General features: G+C 42.8%; 1 protein-coding gene across 2 annotated transcripts in view; it reads left to right on the top strand.

Moving 5' to 3' along the window:
• The window catches only part of SLC5A9 (solute carrier family 5 member 9), a 702,002-nt gene that overhangs the window by 413,736 nt on the left and 269,141 nt on the right, over positions 1-19,125 (top strand). For both annotated transcript variants that reach the window (XM_069642236.1, XM_069642237.1), the window contains exon 5: positions 5,260-5,424. In XM_069642236.1, the coding sequence (XP_069498337.1) occupies positions 5,260-5,424 (165 nt within the window). The remainder of the gene's footprint in view (positions 1-5,259; positions 5,425-19,125) is intronic.

Below are 19,125 nucleotides of genomic sequence, written 5' to 3'. Positions count from 1 at the left end.
ATCCTTTGAAAGCAAGTCGTTGAATGCACTTGTTAAAACATGTTTTATAATCAGAGACATACGCGCATGGATTTGTCCAGAAGGCATATAGTCACAGGAGCAACAACATACATTTTACATAGTTAAGCCATGGAAATGTCTCTGCTTCTGATAGTTTCAGTACACCGTGTAAGGCTTCACCAAACAGGATCAATATGGGGTGTTCCACAGCTTAAGCAAGAACAAAAGGGTTTAGGCTTAGTGGTATATAAAATGTTAAAAATACCAAATTCTAAATTAACCAGAGTTGTTTGGTTATTTTTGGAACTACCCACATAATTTTATTATTCAATAAAAATCAAAGAAAGCCAGGGATTTTCACCCTTGCCGGATGGCAGATTCTCACAAATGACTTATATCCACAAAACCCTCAAATAACCCTTGCAGCCTACCCCTGTCAATAATGCCACCCACAAATGTATATATGTATATTGCACCAATGTAGATTATGGAATTAAGCCCTCAATGTATATCTTATTATTGTCTGTTTTCTAGTCACAGTACCTGATTTAAATCCCATTATACATCCTCCTTCACCACTTCATATATTCTCATCTCAACAATCATCATGCATTGCAAAGGGACCCGACCAAGGGAATGCCTGTACTCTCTATAATCTGTGATCTGTGCACTCTAGATGCAATTTCTGTTGCAAATGACAACCTCACTAATTAATCAAATAAAAAACAGATACTAGGTTACAGAGCTCAGAGGCTGATATGCATTCTTAAGAAACAACGAGAGACAGCCAATAGGCTTCAGTCAGTTCAAATACACCACAATTTCAGAATTATGTCAACTCTTTTTTAAGATTCTCTCTGGCCCCGAAGACAACTCCTCTAGTGTTTTGTACCTTGGGACTCACACCATGTTTGAGTATACCTTTGAGTGAGAACTCTGACCAATGTTATTCGATATAGACCTCTTTGCATAATTTAGTTTTGTCTCCTTCAATATATATATCCTCACTGATGCATAGAATGTGTACTTGCCCACATTATTTCCACTCTTATCTTTAATACTCCTAACATCCCATCCCATAGCACAAGATCTTTTTTTCTACTATATTGAGGTTACAGGTACTTCAATGGTTCTTATACTGTTATATAGTCCACAATAGCACAATGGGGCATTTTTTCATAGTCATAGGACTTATGTCAGAGTGGCACATCTCACTCACAATTGTACCTAGTATGCCACTATTGATGCATATATCGGTACTGTCTCACCTCATCTGAGCTCTGTCTCTACTACTTCCTGACCCTCCCAGCCCAAAACATAAGATCTCATCTCCACCAGAGAGTGCAGATAATGCAATAGTTCTCATACAGTAATTTGGTGTACAGTATCACAATAGTATTTTTATCAAAGCCGTGGTCCTATTGTTAGGTCGGGACATCTTGCTCACACTATTACCCAGCGTGCCCTCATAAGCCAAAGAGAAAGCAAACACACATTATTTGTCTGTCTATTATTCTTGTTTTCCATCATGCTATGTCACAGATGGCCTCAATAACACACCAACTCCCGAAGATAGTTCAAGGGATTTTATTATTTCATAGGGTCACTAAGTACCACTAGTACTATCATCTCCACACTATTACTCACACCTCCCCGCCATCTCCACAGCCACACTCCGTTCACTCCCTCAGTTACCCTGGCACTCATGTCCTACTCTCACTCCAACAGTTACACACACACATCTAGCACACACACATATATCCAAGTACCACATTCTCTCACCAACCAATACCTCACCTTGCACACTTCTTGGATAATCTACCTTTTTGCTCCTCTGCACTGTTCATCCTCTACCTGGTCTGTTGGTCCACCTCCAACTCATATCTTCCAACGTACTGTGTTCCTCTGTATCCCCCCTACTTCTTTCATTGGTTAGGCCCCTCACCTGGTTCCCCAGGTAAACAACTGTTTTCCTGGTCCCCATGGGCAGTAGTAGAGGAGAGTTAGCACATGAACGTGGTGTTAAGCCGTGTACCTTTCACATTTGTGTTTCTGTCAGCTATAGGTAATGTCAGGCAACCATTAGTAGAGACTGTCCTAGTTCATGGTTTGATGTTGAATTATATCCATTGGTAAGGAGGACTGTTCTGTTGACGTTTCACAGGTAGAGAGATTGTTCCTCTGCAAGTGGCACAGTGCATAGAGATTACTGGCCTGGTGAGGGGCCCATGTACGGTCTTCGCTGGGCTGGTGGTTTGACCCTTTATAGGAATCATTTACATAGAGGGATTGAACTGTGCTGCATACATCTTTGATGTTTGCAACACCACACTGTGTCTCCATTGGGTAGACTATTGGCACTTTCTTTCACTGCTGAGCATGCTGGCAGATATAGTTTCCTATGGGAAACTGAGAAACAATTTCCAGCATTAAGAGTGACACAGGCATTGGGCAAGATGTGGTACTTGATTCATTCAGACAGGCACAAAAAGAAAGACCAGGGACTGAGGCCTTTCCAACTTCCACCTCGCCCTGTGGGGCGGCACTGGCCCTGACTTCTGACCCGGGAAACCTTCCACCCCAGGATGAGAGGGTTCCCCATCTCCTGACATGGTTAGGTTACTAACCCTGTCCCACACCTCCTCCTTTTTCTGGAAGTCCCCTTCTTCCCCATGACATCTGGCTACTCGAGGAGACTGTAAAAGGTTTGCTAATGCCTTTCTCCTAGTTGTTCACTGAGCCAGTAATCAAATAAGGGGAAATATGTGCATAATAGAATTTCCTCTCGGAGTGATATGACTATGATTGTCATGGTTAACTTCATTTAAGCAACTAGTTGGTTCTGGTGGTGTAAGGATACAGATCGGAACAAGGAAAAACTTCTGAGATTATTTTAATAGGACATTTCATAAAATAGAAAAATCTAACATAATTGACCCAATAATTGATCAATGAACCAAGTTATGGTCGGGATAACAGTGCAATCTTCTGTAAGACTTCTTATCAACAAGCACGTTTCTGACCTTAATGTTAGATCAGGACACCCAAATGGTGCATCAGCTATTTATTAAAGGTATGTTTGTACAACAATTAAAGTCCTACATGATCTGAGTTCAAACTGGAGCAATCCAGGTCCATTTCTAACTTTTTCTAGTGCAAAAGTGCTGAATTGGAGCATAATATAAAGGGTTGCTTGAGTGGATGAGTTTGGTAATATCAAAAGATCTAAAATCGTACTGACAAGGTCAGCCCAGATGACTGCCCGCTTAGTGTCTAAGTCCAGTAGTGCTCTTGTGGAGATACTCTGGACCTTTTCCTGCAGCTGGATTTTCAGGTCAGTCTCTCCTGTCCCATTAACCAACGAGGGGGTTTACTCCAGTTCAAGATCTGTAACTTATTAGGGATCTATTGGTTGTTCTCCCAGTCCAGTAGGATCTTGTCCCATGGTGTTGATACTTCCAAGAACATGATAACCATGATCTTCTCTGTTTTTCCCAAGATATAATTTGGTAATGTGTCCTGGATTTCTGCAAGCATAGCACCTTATTTTTCTGAACAGGAACAGGACCATGCTTTCCTCAAGTCCATCAGAAGGATAGATCTAGTTTCTGTTTTGGTCATTGGTGGGGCAGAACTGGGTTTCATCAGGCTTGAGATCTCTTTTCTTCTATGAGATCTGATTGCTTATCTTCCTAGACCCCAGGACTGGTTCCTGTGAATACATGGCCATCTGGTGAGCATTCATGGTTTGGACTACCTCTTCCAAGGAGGGCACATGTAGTTGCTATGCTAGTTATTATAGATACAGGGGAAACCAATCCACAAATTGCTCCAGGACCATCATCTCTTTGATTCAGTCAAAAGTCTGGCTAACCATTTCTTCAGGACCTTCACCCGGTTTGACAACTGTCACAGTGTTTGCCCTTTTCATAAACAAAGACATCTCAGCTGTAGTCAGATGTGTTCCCGGTCTTGACCCAGTGTCTCAAGGATACCTTGCTTCAATTCTTCAAAGGGTTTTCTTCTATCCAGGTTCAGGGCTTCTAATGCAAAGTGTGCCTCTCCAGTTAGCAGCTAGGCCATGAACCTGGGCTTTTGGATGTCCCTGAGCATGTCACCTCCATGATGAGGGATGTTAAATATTATTTGTACATTTATTCCTACCATGGTCAATTATTGCCCTGGCATTTGGTCATTTCAATCTGTGTTGGGAAATGAAAAAAGTGGCCATGTTCTGCACCCCATAGAGTTTATGCAATAAGGCTGCCAATGTCTTTGGTCTCTTCAAAAATGCTTTTGGCTGGCTGTTTAAGATGATGTGGTCTTGAGGCTTAGTTGTTGACTTTGGAACCTATTGTCTTAGTTTACAATCCAGGTTTGATCATTTGTTTCTGTAAACCTGCTCAACCAGACCACACATGCCACACAGCTATTTGTTCAGCTATTAGTCAGGCTTTTCAAGTTGAGATGTCTACTAACGACCAGGTCAAACAACTTATTCGTTTGGGCTATTAGGTGTTGCTTGCCACACCTATAACTGAAACTATTGCATTAGAGTACAGATAGGGAGAAATGGCATATGAGCAGGGGCACACAACTTGTCGATATTTTTCTATTTGCCAGCTATTGACTGCCCATAGCTATGCTAATCGATATCGGCCAATCCCACCCAGTTTCCTCTCCTCCCCACCCACAACACCTTCTTATGGGAACTCTTTGACCTCACTTTAATAAAGCCTTATCATCAAACTTTGCACTCAAAGTGCCTGCCAGTGTTTTTTCAAAGCAGTCTTCTGAGAGTTATTACCTTAATTGGAGCTGTAAACCTGCTACTGGTGTGATAAAAGTTTCTTAACCTGGTCTGACTTCAGCCACTCTATGTCATTCACTGAAGTCCTGTTATGACAAGCATTTGCAATAGCATACAGCTTACTCTTGTGCAAACGTATTAGCCATTTGCCAAGGCACTGCTGTAAAATGCCCAGGTACACACACCATTTTGGAGATGTGACCATCAGTGTCCAGTTAATACCACTAATGCTGTGCCTGGCAAGTGCCTTTCCCATGCCTACACAAAAGCCCAAACTGTTGGCATTTCCAATACTTGTTTTTGGTATTCTCCTGGCAGAATATTTAGTGCAAAGTGGCCTTATGCTCCTTGAAGCTAGGCTTGCACTGTTTCTTAAACCTAAACTAAAATATATCCTTGTAGATGTTCATCCAAATATAAGAATGACAGCCTCCCTTGCTTTCTGATAGGCATCCTGGGTACTCGTGGCTCTCGGATGGATCTTCGTTCCAGTTTACATTGCATCAGGAGCAGTCACCTTACCGGAGTACCTGAGAAAACGCTTCGGAGGGCAGCGGATCCGGATCTACATGTCCGTCATGTCTCTCATTCTCTATATATTCACCAAAATTTCTGTAAGTATTCTCTGGTGATATTGACATAGCAAGGTGTGGGTTTATTTATGTATGCATATAATTACTTATACTGCACCAAATGCCCGTGGGTTAAATCATACTTTGAAAGCAGTGGTCCTATATTTTCGTGTGAAAGATGAAAAACATGTTTACATCACTTTCTTCACCAGGTATCATGTGACCTGCCGCTCTGAATCCAACACTTATCATAATAAAGAGGATAGGTGAACATCACCTAACAGTGCTGGCAATAATGCATATGTATGGTTTTAAAAATATATATATAATATACAGAATGTTATTTTAACAGTTAAAGATATCAATTTTAATATAATCTGCAAGTAAAATTGGCCAAAATGGCTTTCACTGAAAAAAACAGCCTTCCGCAGGGCCTAGGTGTTCTCAATTTTCTCACCATAAATCAGCATCATTCATCATAGTGTATTAACAAAACAGAATTGTCCTATTAGATGGTTTTGATAATATCAGATATAAATTGGGGATTCAATAAGAGAATAATTTCTGGCTTGGTTTGTAATGAATTAGGGAGGCCCCTACGCAGATTATGGATTACCAAATCATAGATTCAAATTAGTGTTTGTAATTTTCTTTGTTTCTCTAGTCCTTAAGGTTGCTGTCATTGTTCTTTCATTCATATCAAATTGGTGAAAACAAATATATCTCCTGGCCCCTCTCTAACTGTGGCCACCGTCTACAGGCTACCTGGCCACATCACAATCTTCCTCTCAGAATGGTCGGACCTCACCTCTTCTCTTCTTGCCTCTTCCTCTCAACTTCTCCTCCTTGGAGATATCAACATCCACCTGGAGGCCTCTGACCTCTTCTGCAACCTTTGCGACTCTCTCTCCCTTTCCATTCTACCTTCTGCTCCGACACACTCTGCCGGACACACCTTAGATGTTCTCATATCCTCAGATATCCCCCTCTCTAAACCTCTCAGTAGTCCTCTCTCTTGGACGGACCACTTTCTGCTCTCCTCCCACGTGAAGCTTCCTGTCCCCCAAGCAAAGCCCACCCCAGCACTGCCACCTGCTTTCTCAGTCTTTCGGCCCATGAAGCGAGTGTCAGTGGCTGCCTTTGCCACCAGTTTCTCTGCTTCTCCTAGTCCTGCGGTTGACTCCCACTCTGACACAGCCCACACCAACCTGCATCTTTCTTTCTCCAACACTCTGGACATCCTTGCCCCTGTCATGAGGGTCCGACTGAAGCCTACCTCCAAATGCAACTCCTGATATCACTCCGACTTGTTCGCCCTGAAACGTAAGTGCAGGGTAGCTGAGCAGAAGTGGAGGGCATCGGGTGCCTCCTCTTACAAACTGGCCTGCCTCCTGCTCCAAAGACAATACAGACTCAGTTTTCCCTCAAAAAAAGGTTCCATATTCAAGTCCATGTCTCTGTGGCCTCTAACAACAGAGACAAACTATTTAAAATCTGCAAGGAGCTGGCTAATCCTACTGCAGTCTCCACCTTCTGTTCCCTTCTAGCCCTCTGCTCAGCTGCGGGTGCTCATTTCACCACTAAAACTCTGGACATACTGTCCTCACTTTCCTCTTCCTCTCTCTCCCCCTCTCTCAGGCCCACCATGGCCACCTCTCCCCTCATATCCTTTTTTCCTCCCTCTCTCATATAATACCTGACGATATTTCAAGACAAGTCCCATCTATGAAGGTGTCTTCCAAACAGGTGCTCTCCTGCTCTCCCAGTACTATCAACAACCACAGTGCTTCTCTCGCTCCAGTCTTGGCCAATTTCTGTAATCACTCTTTCACCACTGGATCTTTGCCCTCACGCACTCCCTTGTGCACCCCCTTCTAAAAAAGCCTTCTGCCGACCCTTCCTGTCCAGCAAACTATCACCCGATCTCCTTCACTCCTTTCCTTGGCAAGCTCCTGAAAAAGCTGACCATCTCCCAACTAACCCTCCACACATGAGCATCAGTCTGGCTTCAGAGCAGCCAGAAGCAATGAAACTTCTCGTCTGGACACCTGTGAAGATCTGTTCTCTAACCTTGACTCCAGCACTCCTGCTGCCCTCGTCATCCTTGAACTCTCCTCTACTTTTGATACGGTCATTCTGGCCATCCTGATTAAGCATCTCCACGAGAACCTGGGCATCACTGATCAGGCTCTGTTGTGGCCAAACTCCTTCCTCCTGGACTGACCCTTCCAGGTCCAACTTGTGTACTTTCTCTTTGAAAACTAACATAATTCACTACCTCGCTGTTTTGTCTCAGTAGTCCTAGTCTTGGAGGACATGGAGTAGATGTATTTCTGTTTCCTTTGACATCCCAAGTTCTTTATGTCTATACTCCCTTTTCTCCAATTCCGAGATTGTGTTTGCAGAATTGAGGGGTGAGCACAAAGGGGTACAGTTGTGTTCTGATTGTGGCTAGAGACTATGTGGTACCTCCTTCTCTGATTCTCTGACAATTATCTGTGGGTAAAGAATGGGTTCTCCCAGGATAGGCCAGTTCTCTTTCAACCACGGGAAGAGGGCTTTGGTCATGCTTCAATCATTTTGCCATGCCATGGATAGTTCTCAATGCAACTACACTAAGTCTTCTTTACATTCTTCCTCCTTGCATTTGCATTCCTCCAAAGGCTTTCTCAGTTACAGGGATAGCTCTGTCTCCCACAGCTCCCCACCTTGCACCCTGCTATCTCAAGCAAAGCTTAGTTTTCCATCTCCTATTCCACCTGCGCTGCCTCCCTTGCAGCTCCCCACAATCTGAACTCTCAAACCTACGATGTTAACATCACAGCCACTGTACAGGCATTTAAGACTGCTCGCAAAAACCACCCACTAACCTGTGTGGGGGAACATGAGACCTACTGTTGTATCACTCCTGCCCCCACTCCTGAGCTGGATGTTCCCACTTCCTCCTCCACCACATGGATCTGCTCATGAATCACAGTAGACCTTGAAAGCTCCCTGTAAAGTGATTGTTTTACTTGTTGTAATTTTGTTTATGTGCAATGTTTCTGATAGTAGCATATGTCTTTGTCGTTGAAAAGAGACATACATGAACAAGGTAATCATGCTCGGAGGCTTCCTATAGTCAGGAAGGAGTAGGGTCTTATTCTCCCTGTAAAAGATGAGCTTGCAGCCACAAAAGGGAAACTTCAGCTTCCCACAATTAAATGAACACCACCAAGCCCTAATTTGATCAGAATTAAGTTATGAGTGCAAGTAGGACACTCATGATGAATCATGGTGCTTATCATTTGACAGGGGATCACGGGGGAAAGTTCTCTTTGGTGGGAATCTCACACAATCCAAAAAGGTCAGCTGGATCATGATGTGCACAGGATCAATGTTTCACCAGATATGCATGAAGCTAAACACATTTACATGTGTCCCACACACTGATATATACACATCCACTGCTCATTTTACCAGGCCCTCCACATGTAATAGGGGACTGGTTGAAAGACGAACCCCAAGCTCTGGTCCAACTGGTGAAAAAAGACGAGATAATTCATTTCCAGATACTACATGCTAGATGTGGAATACCTGAAATTGAGGGAACTCAGTAAAAATGTGTTTATAGATCACTAGCTGGGGTACCCGGCGTTGCCCATGCCCTAATCTAGTGATGTCTCATGTGCCCTGGAGGATTGCTGCTCTAGTCCACTTGTCGGCAAGTCTTGCTTCAGTTTGCTCTGGTGTCTCTTGTGCCCTGGAGGATGTTGCTCTTATCCTCGTGGCAGCAAGTCTTGCTTCAGTTTGCTCTGGCATCTCATTTGCCCTGGAGAAAGTTGCACTTGTCCTCTGGTCGACAAGTCGTGCTGCTGTTTGTTGTTGTGTTTCAGAAGCTCGATTTTTATTTTCGCTTTGCATCAGATGGAGCATTTCCAAGTAAAGTTCGTTTTTTGTGCTGTATGTTTCAGTCACTCGATGGCTTCAGCACATTTGAGAAAATGTCCAAGAAAGATTTATTGATTGTGCTCTCTTCTCGTGAATGAACTTAAGTAAACCGTAACCTTGCCATTTCCCATATTTGGAGTGGGGTGATAAAAAACTTTTTTTTGTATTACCATTAAAAATGCTTTACTAGACACTGTATACAGTAGTGATACATTTCAAAGGAATAACCAACACTTTAAACATTTTGCTTCAGACACTTTTCCAAATTGTATCTCCTTCCAGTACCTACTGTAGTGAATTCGGGTGAGCATGAGTAAATGAGGGTGTTTACAGAGAACATTTTTTGCATCCAAACATAGACTACAATCTTGCCCATACAAATGAGGAAGTCATGCAAAATATGATAGACATAGGTTCAATGGTGTGGATTTGTATAGCCAGACAAACACACACATACATACATTCATCTTTGTATATTAGATTGCAACACTGTGCTAAAGCTGGATTGGCAGGCTGAAATACAATGTTGTCAAAGATTTCCCAGAGCAATGCTCGTGGTTATGATTAATTCAGAGGCTTTCGGCCATCAACCTTCAGATTACATTTAGTCACGTTGGATGGGGCAGATAGGGACAGACATGTATCCCGTGCCCGATGTGTCTAAACACCCAAGCTATACCTTACTGATGATGCCCAATGAAGCTGAAACATTTCTGCGTTGCTAATGGTCTCGTGCAGAAGGGATTTTGCCTAGCAGTTTGGGCTGGACTGCCCACTTTGTGTTGGGACCAAGCTTGATTTGCATATGGTCGTACCCCCTTCTGAAGAGGCTTGGTAAGCTGAACAACAATGGTCTGGAGTTTTGTCCAGAGTATTGCCAGTAGTTATTATTAATTCATAATCTTTCAGTCTTGAACATTTTGTTTTGCTACAATCCATACATTCAGGAACACAATCTGACTGGATGCCTGAAAGAAGATAGACCATAAGCCAGTGCTCTATCCCAGTTCAAATCATATTTCACAGTAATATGTTCAGACGTGCTTAGAGGGGTAATTGATATATGAGCAAATATAAATAGATAATAAATAAACTAGCAACATCCACCACATCCTTTTTTCATTGCACGGTTTCCTTAGTTCTAACAATGAAACAAGATCATATACATTCCGATACAGAATAGAGGTCAGATGACACATCAAATCTGCATATTTCTCTGAACATTCCTTCTCCATCCTGAACGTCAAGTATTCTCAGCTATACATAAAAGGTTGTCTACAGCAATACTAAAAAACATAAGCCCCACACAAGGACAACACTGCCATAATGATGAACAAGGGGGACGTGGGACTATAGTAACCAAGAATAGCAATACAGGAGATGTAAAGACAACTAGATGCTAAACTTGACAGATGCCCCAATCGCCACTGCTTTGTCTACACTGTTACAAAGAAAAATAAGTTTCCCTCCCTTGTCATTGTACTTATACCCCATTCCAACTCCGCAAAGGTTGAATTATTCGATCCCTTATGTTTTGGTCATTATTGATTTATTAGAAGTGTGGTTCTCTGTAGAGGGTAAGACAATTATGGCCTCATCAGGTTATTGGCGGAGAAGTAAAAATGAGACAATAATAGCATTACGGCCGCATTATCGCTGTGTCCAATCCAGGGCTGGACTGGGAACTAAAAGAGGCCCTGGAAATAATTACTGGGGACCAAAAGAGGCCCTGGAAATGAAGTTCAAAGTGGCCCCAAATGACACATTTTCAGACAAGCCCAATGCTTTTCCTATGAGAAAATTTGGAAATACCATAGAAAAGAGGCCCAGGGTGCAGAGGCCCACCGGGAAATCTCCGGAGTTCCGTATAGGCCAGTCCACCCCTGGTCCAATCCCAAATTTACGCAGAAAGTAGCAGATTTATCTCCAGCTTTGAGCTGGGGGTAAATCTTGCCACTTATCGCCCATTTGCGGTGCTATTACCACGGTACTATTAGTTCTGGTGGTAATAGCGTCCAACATGACCCATAGTGTCCTATGGACTCCCAACAAAATGGGGAGTAACAGCCTTACCACAACTCGGGATCTGGCGCTAACAGCACCAGACCGAGTCACGGCAACGATATTTGCATTGGCGGCATGCCGGCAGATTTACTGCCCGAATACTGGCAAACTTCAAATGAGGCCCTTAGTTGGTACATAAGGAAAACGTATTCCTGTACAGAAGTTGGCATGCATGTCCCATGAGATGTGGACTAAACTCAAAGAAGTAGGAACAGGGAAGAGGAATAGATAATCGTAGCAATGACGATTACTCCAGAGTAATCAGGGCAGTAATGAGACTGGAAATGTTGAAGAAAAAGTATGGCATTACGTGGAGAGCGACAGGTATGAGACTAGAAGGATTTGATCTGCAACTCTCGGATTCAGCTAAATCCTTAGGCCTCATCATTGACAGCAGTCTGTCCTTCCACAAACAAATAGCCAAGAAGGCCCAAACCACCTCGCTCCAAATCTCCACCCTTTGCAAAGTAAAATCCGTCATCACTATGCAGGGCTTCCCAACCATAGTGCAGGCTCATGTGGACTCGCACATCAGTGACGGAAACTCCCTACTGACAGGTACGCAGATGCTCACGTAGCTCCCCTAAAAACCGTCCACTACACTGTAGCACCCCGTATTACGGGTGTGTGGAAATGTGATCATGTGTTGGTCATTTGTTCACCCCCTTCCTACAAGAACTATGTTAGCTTCCTCTCCAGAGCAAGACACTGCTCAAGACTGCATGTATCATCTACAAAGCATTCATGAGTAGCACATCAGCATTTCTGTCGGCTAAGCTCCAACTCTCTGGTGGCACATGCTCCTCAACAAATGGTCCAACCAGCTCAAATCACAAATCGTCTGCACAGAGAGGACACGCAAACAACCCTTCTCTTGTCATGCACCCACCCTCTGGAACTCTACTGCGGTTTCAGTTCGGACTGCCTCCTCAATTCTCCAATTTTGCAAATCTCTCAAAATGTGGTCTTTTCAACAATACCTGACCATGGACTAATACTGATGAACGGACAGACCTAAACACAGGCCGCAACTCACAGTAATGCACTAATGTCAAAAGAGGCCCACTAAAACACTGTCTGTCCACGCCCTGTTCAGTGCTCCGCCGCACTCGAGCTAGATGAGCACATTAAACAATGCAACAAAAAATACATTTTAAAACGGGTACAGAGAAAGTGAGAGGGAGAGAGACTTCGATTGAACAGGTGGTAAAAGAAAGGCAAGCTCTTTGATGTTTTATACAAAATAAAGTCTCACTCTGAACAGTCCATAATACCTTTGTGATATATTACAGCCTATTTTACATGTCTGACATGCATCACATTATAAATGGTTTCATAAGTGCGATTGGTCATGCTCATAGCTGTATCGGGATCCCTAAAATTCAGCATTCGCCCCATGACTTTTAAATCAAATGCACAAAATATGCAGCAGTGCCCTTTAAATCAAGTGACGATCTGTGACATTTGAGACATATTTCATTTAGGAGGAAGCCCAGCCGAGGCCATCAATAAGAACCTGTTTACACTCTGCACAACATCACGAAGGTCTTTAATATGATTCATTTAGTGCCTGCTGCCAGAACTGGTGATCTGATACGAACTGATGAGTATAGGTTTTCAATCAGACTGGCGACCATTCTATCCCATTAGTGCAGATGAGATTGCCCGAGACAAAAGCAAAAGTCGATACAACAATAAGGCCGTCGCCTTGCATTAGATGATTTAGGAACATGTTTTCGTTTTGGATGGAAACCATAGAGCTGCTTGCATCGAAGCACAGACAGGCATTGCTCATCCCTGCATTACTCTAATGTCACCAGGCAATAGTTTCCCATCAGTCTTTTTTGTTCCCTATGAATCCTTCGGTTGCATAACTTCTAGCTAGAAACTTTTGAATTATTAAAAAAGTTGTGATGTATTATTTTTTTTAACTCTAATGTGTTATTGCCGTGTGTGTGTGTGTGTGTATGTGTGTATGTGTGCACATGAGAGCTTATTTTAATGGTAAACATCCCTCTCTCCCACTAGATGCTTTGTAATTTGCCATTAACATATGATGACATAAAATTGATTTATGTGCAGAACATTAAGAAATTATAACATTGTTGAGCTTAAGAGAAGCCCACCACTTAAAAAAAAAACGTATGCCCACTTTCTGCTCAAACATATCAGAGACATTGATCGATTCTACCCCCAATGCTATCTCAATCACATTGGGCCTCATTACGAGTCAGGCGTTAAGGGGTTAACGGCGCCGTAAACGGCGCCGACCCTTAACGCCTGATTACAAGGTCCCCTAACGCCATGGTGATTTTTACGCCTGCTTTTTGCAGGCGTTAAAATCCATGGCGCTAAGGGACCATGGTGCTAATTACGCCACCGTAATTTACGGTGGCGTAATTAGCGCCTTCCCCACTCCCATTATGCCCTCTGGGGCAAAAATGGGAATGGGGAAGGGTAAAATGGGAAATGGGGATTTACCGCCCCACTCACCTTGGAATGGGGCGGTAAATCCACCATCCACCATGGTGAAAACGTAGTTTACACCATGGTGGTAAGGGTACGACCCAGGTGGTAACTTACCGCCTGGGTCGTAATGAGGCACATTGTCTCTGCTCCTTCTTACCCCTTAAAGTTTAACTGTATGCATGCCTCAAGCATATATCTATAGGTGGTGGCGGTAATGATTTGCAAACATGCTACCTAAAATGCTTTCACTTTCTATGGTTATCGAGTGAATAACTCTGTTACACAACAAATCATGTTCCACATTGAAAGAGCTTATGTTCACTGGATGGTTGCTTGCAAAACATGTCCCGCTCGTTCACTTTCAAGCATAGATTTGTATGCAGAAAAAAATACATTTTGTAGATTGTGAAACTTGGATTAGACCAAGAAACGAATTACAAACATAAATGGTTCATGTAGTGTGTGTGTGTTTGCTCTCCCATAGTCAGTTGTTTCATCCCCAAAAATAAGAAAGTTGTACATTTCATCCTGGTAAGTTTTCTGTCAGCTAAATGAGATGCATAGAGGGGGGTTGGGGAGGGTGAGCATATGCATGGGTGCAAAACATGGGGGATCGGGTGGGAAAGGAGTGTAGTTTGGGGCTCACCCCCATTAAAAAACAAAAAAGATCAAACTGTCAAAATAAAACTTACTGGGATGAAATGTACTACTTTCATTTTTGGGGGGATGAAACCATGCAGAACTCTCCCATCGTTAGAGGTGCGCATATTTACACATCTGAATAAGCGACCCACAATAGGCTCAAAAGCAAATGACCACCTGCCGATTTCTTGTTTTGGCAAATAAAAGTTACCACACTGTGTAATGTAATGTTCAATTCTTTCTAGTACAGAATGCTAGATGAAAACAACATCTAAGCATGAATGGAGTAGAGGACGGGGAAGCAGATGCATGTCCAGAATGGAGTGTGTGTATGTCCACAGTATGGGTGCAAACACCTATAGAGTGATGATGACTGGAGTGCCAGTCATGCCCTTAGGTAAACTGATTCGCTTCTGCTGGAGGCAAGAACTCAAGCCATGCACTAGAAATGACATGTAGCCCACTATGCTTTTCTGAATATGCTGCCCAAATTCAGCTGTTACTTGCCTTAGGCACAGCTGCCAGTAGTCTGGGCTCTTGTGCATCCATGCAATGAATCCACCCACCAATAACTCCTTACCTCTTTCTTATGTTGGGTGCTAGGTACGTGTTTTTCTAAAGTCCAACTGGGGTTAGACTTTATAAGACTTATCTCTTGGTATTAGGGGGACCCAACTGTTAATATAGGCTGGTACTACACAAGTTGGTAGAGTGACTGAGCATTAAGGCTTATTTTAGGAGGGAGTAATCCGAATTGTTGAGCAGTACAGAGAAACCAGTTCATCAAAGGATTCAAGAAAGCACTTACTCACTTAATGTTACATTAAAATATATGTATTTATATATACACAAGGCAGAAAAGCAAATCTAAAATTAAGCAACTATCAATAACATTGCATTGAACAATGGAATAAGATTATAGAAGGAATAGTAATGCAGGTGAGTAACCTTTCGTTTCCTATTCTTAAACAACACACAGAGTGACTTCACTTAAGGTCAGAAACAGTATTTATATGTGTCAACTTTTCAAAACTCAGTTTAGGAAGCAAGTAAATGTTAGACAGAACACAGCTAGCAACCAGTAAGTAACAGTTTCAACCCTCACAGAGGGATTCAGGTAGTCTGTTTTCTAACTAAAAATGTGTTCACAATTCAAGTTTATAGATTAACCAGAACTACCAAAGCCAGTAGGATCAAGAAGATAGAACTTTGGGAAACCAGAGACCTCACAGTAAAGTGGAACAGCACCAGTTCAGACCTAGTCAGTGGTTCTTGAAGAAATCACAGGGACTCAAGAGGAGCCTTCCTGCTAGCACACAGGCTGCAAGGCCTGTACAGCGGAGTTGTACAGTGGAGTTGTGGTCCACTCCAAACTAAAGAAAACAGCACTCCCCAGGCAAAGGAGCACCGAATATGACCCAAGGTAAGTACAACCAGTTATGAAGAGGCTGGCGCAGTCAGGTAAGCAATGTAACAGTATTTATTTAGGTTACATATAAAGGAAGAAGACCCCCAACACTCAGAGGCTCCTCTCCTTCAGCACTTTCCTCCAACTGACCAACTTAGAACATTATACGCAAGATGCAACCAGAACATTTCATGACATTATACAGGGCTGTGACAACATCATATGGGAAAGCATTGAAGGCTCCCTGCTTCCCATAAGACATCACAACACAATCCAAGCCAAACAGTACATTAAGTGTTGTCAAGGGTGTTGACCCATGTTGAATCAATAGACTGGGTAGATGTGGGGATGAGCTGTCGCCGCCCATGATTCTATCCCAGAACAAACTAAATCAATAGACTGGGTGGATGTGGGGATGAGCTATCGCCGCCCACATTCACGCCAGAATAGGAGAACTGCGCAGTTGGCATGAGACCACTCTAAAGATACAACCTTCTTGTGGGGGGTTCCACATCACCACTCTACTGTAAGGATATCATCAAAACAATGTTAAGCAAGGGCCCTATACTATCAAGCAAAAGACCACTCTATTCAAATGCAGTAATTCAAGACAACTCAAAAATGGATGCAGTACCGACAAATTCCCGAAGGTGGCGCTAGCGGTCTAAACTCTGACCGGGAAACTGTATTTAGGAGTTGCAAGAGGGGCAGGGACTTCAAAGCTTGTGAGTTAATTGAAAATCTAGCCACCTGCTGTTCCCAGAGGCCAAGTGGCTGGGAAACCTTAACACCTCAGAGATTCCCACGCTAGGAGGCAGGATATCACATGACCCTGTTGATTGATTGAGGAGAGACTTCCAGGAAGCCTGCTGGAGCCCACACAAAAGGCTCTTTCTGTTGAATGGGGTATGTTAATTTTGAGTGTTTTCTGTCAACAGCCCTCTGCCAGCAAGGAGAGACATGTGATCACTGACCCACCCAGACTTCTGGAGGCGGACCCAAACACTTGGGGGGTTGAATTGCAACAAATATATATTTTATAGAAACAGTGATAATTTATTGTAACCAAATGACAGGAATGTACAACTTTGAGAGTCTTAGTTTGAAAAATGCCCTCACGATTTGAGTCCAAGCTCCAATTTGTACCATGTTCTGGGGCCAAACCCGCTAATTATGATTATTGTAGACAATGTGTTTAAGCTAGAGACATGGAAAGTTACTGGGATATATGTGGAAGGGAAATGTACCTTTGTATAATTTTTGATGAAAAACCCATGTTGCAAAACCCACTAAAATCAAAAATAAGTTGCCATTTTTGAATGCAAGCTCCTAGAAACAGGACTCAACAGGGACTATCTTTAGTAATATATGATGTGTTTATGTGATGTCAACCACTTGTGTACCTGGGAAATATATATTTGAATCAAATATAGATTTGTGGGCAAATTGACCAGGGGAGGATCCTCTGACCCATAAACAGACCTCATCATGATGACAATCCATTTCCTTCCCCCAATCATGGGGGAGAATTGGGCCAATGACAAGTAGAGAGGGGCAGGCTCAGTTATGCCACGCACACACCCACTTCTAAAACACATAAAAAGAGACTGCTGGGACAGGTAGGGACATTCAAGTCCATTTTCTGCGGGACGCTCTGCCGGGAGACTCCAGACTTCACATCCATCAATCTCCAAAGACCAGAACTTTACTTCAGAACTTAAAGCAAGGGCCTAAACCCACAAACTGAGAACTCTTCTCAGCAGGCCTCAGCATCCTTAAAATCATTTGCAAACTATTCCACAGCCGGGCGAGCTGTCTGAATTCTTTTGCCAAGAACAATTGCCAGAGACCAGACCAGAGAACCAGAGACCCAGACCGCTGTGAGCAGAACCGGTGCCTGATTGACCCGCCGTATCCAGAGAGGTTAGACCAGCAGAGCAGAGCTGACCCAGACGCTGTGAGCAGAACAGCCCAGTCCAGTCCAGTTGACCAGATCCGTGACGAGGCCCATTCATTTCAAAATTAGGAGTGAGTATCCGCCAGAACTGTGCAGAACCCAATCTCTTAGTTAAAATAATCTAATTCAAGCTATTTTAACCTAATTAGAACAGCCTCCTAGAAATTGTGTCATCTGTCATTTTAAAAGCTGCACAACTGTCACCTGTCAATTCTGCAGCTGCAAGCTGTCACCTGTCATTTTGAGTTTTACTTTAAATCCGAAAATCTACCTTTATTAAATCATCCGTATCTCCGGAACCGTTTGTGCTAGGAACGAGATTTCATCTGAAAGCTTAGAATCTAGGCTTTCCAACGAACCTAGAACCGACATCCTACTCCCTATACTTTTTCCGCAATCGCGAGACACGCACTCGCGAAATTTACTGTGATTTTCCGATTTGGCCCGATTTCTTCATCTGTAGAAATCAGCAGCTTTTTGCTTCTCTTTGCTAAAATTCGTCTGCAATCTGCTAATCATTCATAGAGTATTGTTAAAGTGAGCCTGAACTAATATAAAGTAGCCATCACCTACCCTGAACCTCTAGAGGGAATTAAAAGCAATTTTAGCACCTTTTCACTTCCTCGCAAACCACATTAAAGCAATTCGCCTGTGTTTAAAACTCATCCCTGTTTTGCCTAAGCTTGCTGGGAGAACTGGAACTGTGTATTGCATTATAAAGTGTGATTTGTTGGGATTCTTGAAGACTGTGTGCTCTCCTTCCATTTCTTGTATTGCATAGGGGGGGAGTGAATTGTCAAAAGAAAAAGTGATCATATTACCTTTTGCTAAAATCATAACAAGTTATTTCTGTACTGCATTTTATTCCACCTTGCGTTTCCTTGAACCATATAAAGCATTCTTTCCCACCTTATTCTTCTGTTCCTATTCATCAGTTACCTCTTGCTGACTACTGCTCATATTCACAAGTATAATATCCATTATCAATTTATTTATAGAAGTGTGATATATATATATTGTTTAAATTTTCAAATAAACCTTTTAATTTGCAAAACAAACCTACTTCTTGGCTCAGTGGGGTCAGGGGGATTCTAAGAGGGGGGTGTTATACAAGGGTTGTCATCCAGAGTACTGAATTGGATATAAAAATACATCAATAAGGGTTTAACTCAGCATCCCACACTAGGCATTGATTTAGCTGTAGTGTTGATTGAATATCGCTTACAAAAGTGGGGGCTCGGAGCCGGGATATTCTGGGTTAGATTTACCACTT

Source organism: Ambystoma mexicanum, chromosome 1q (genome assembly GCF_040938575.1).
Source record: "Ambystoma mexicanum isolate Mex_15411 chromosome 1q, UKY_AmexF1_1, whole genome shotgun sequence".
Classification (NCBI taxonomy): Eukaryota; Metazoa; Chordata; class Amphibia; order Caudata; family Ambystomatidae; genus Ambystoma; species Ambystoma mexicanum.
Note: the sequence above shows the minus strand (reverse complement) of the source record. Positions and strands in the feature narration are given on the sequence as shown.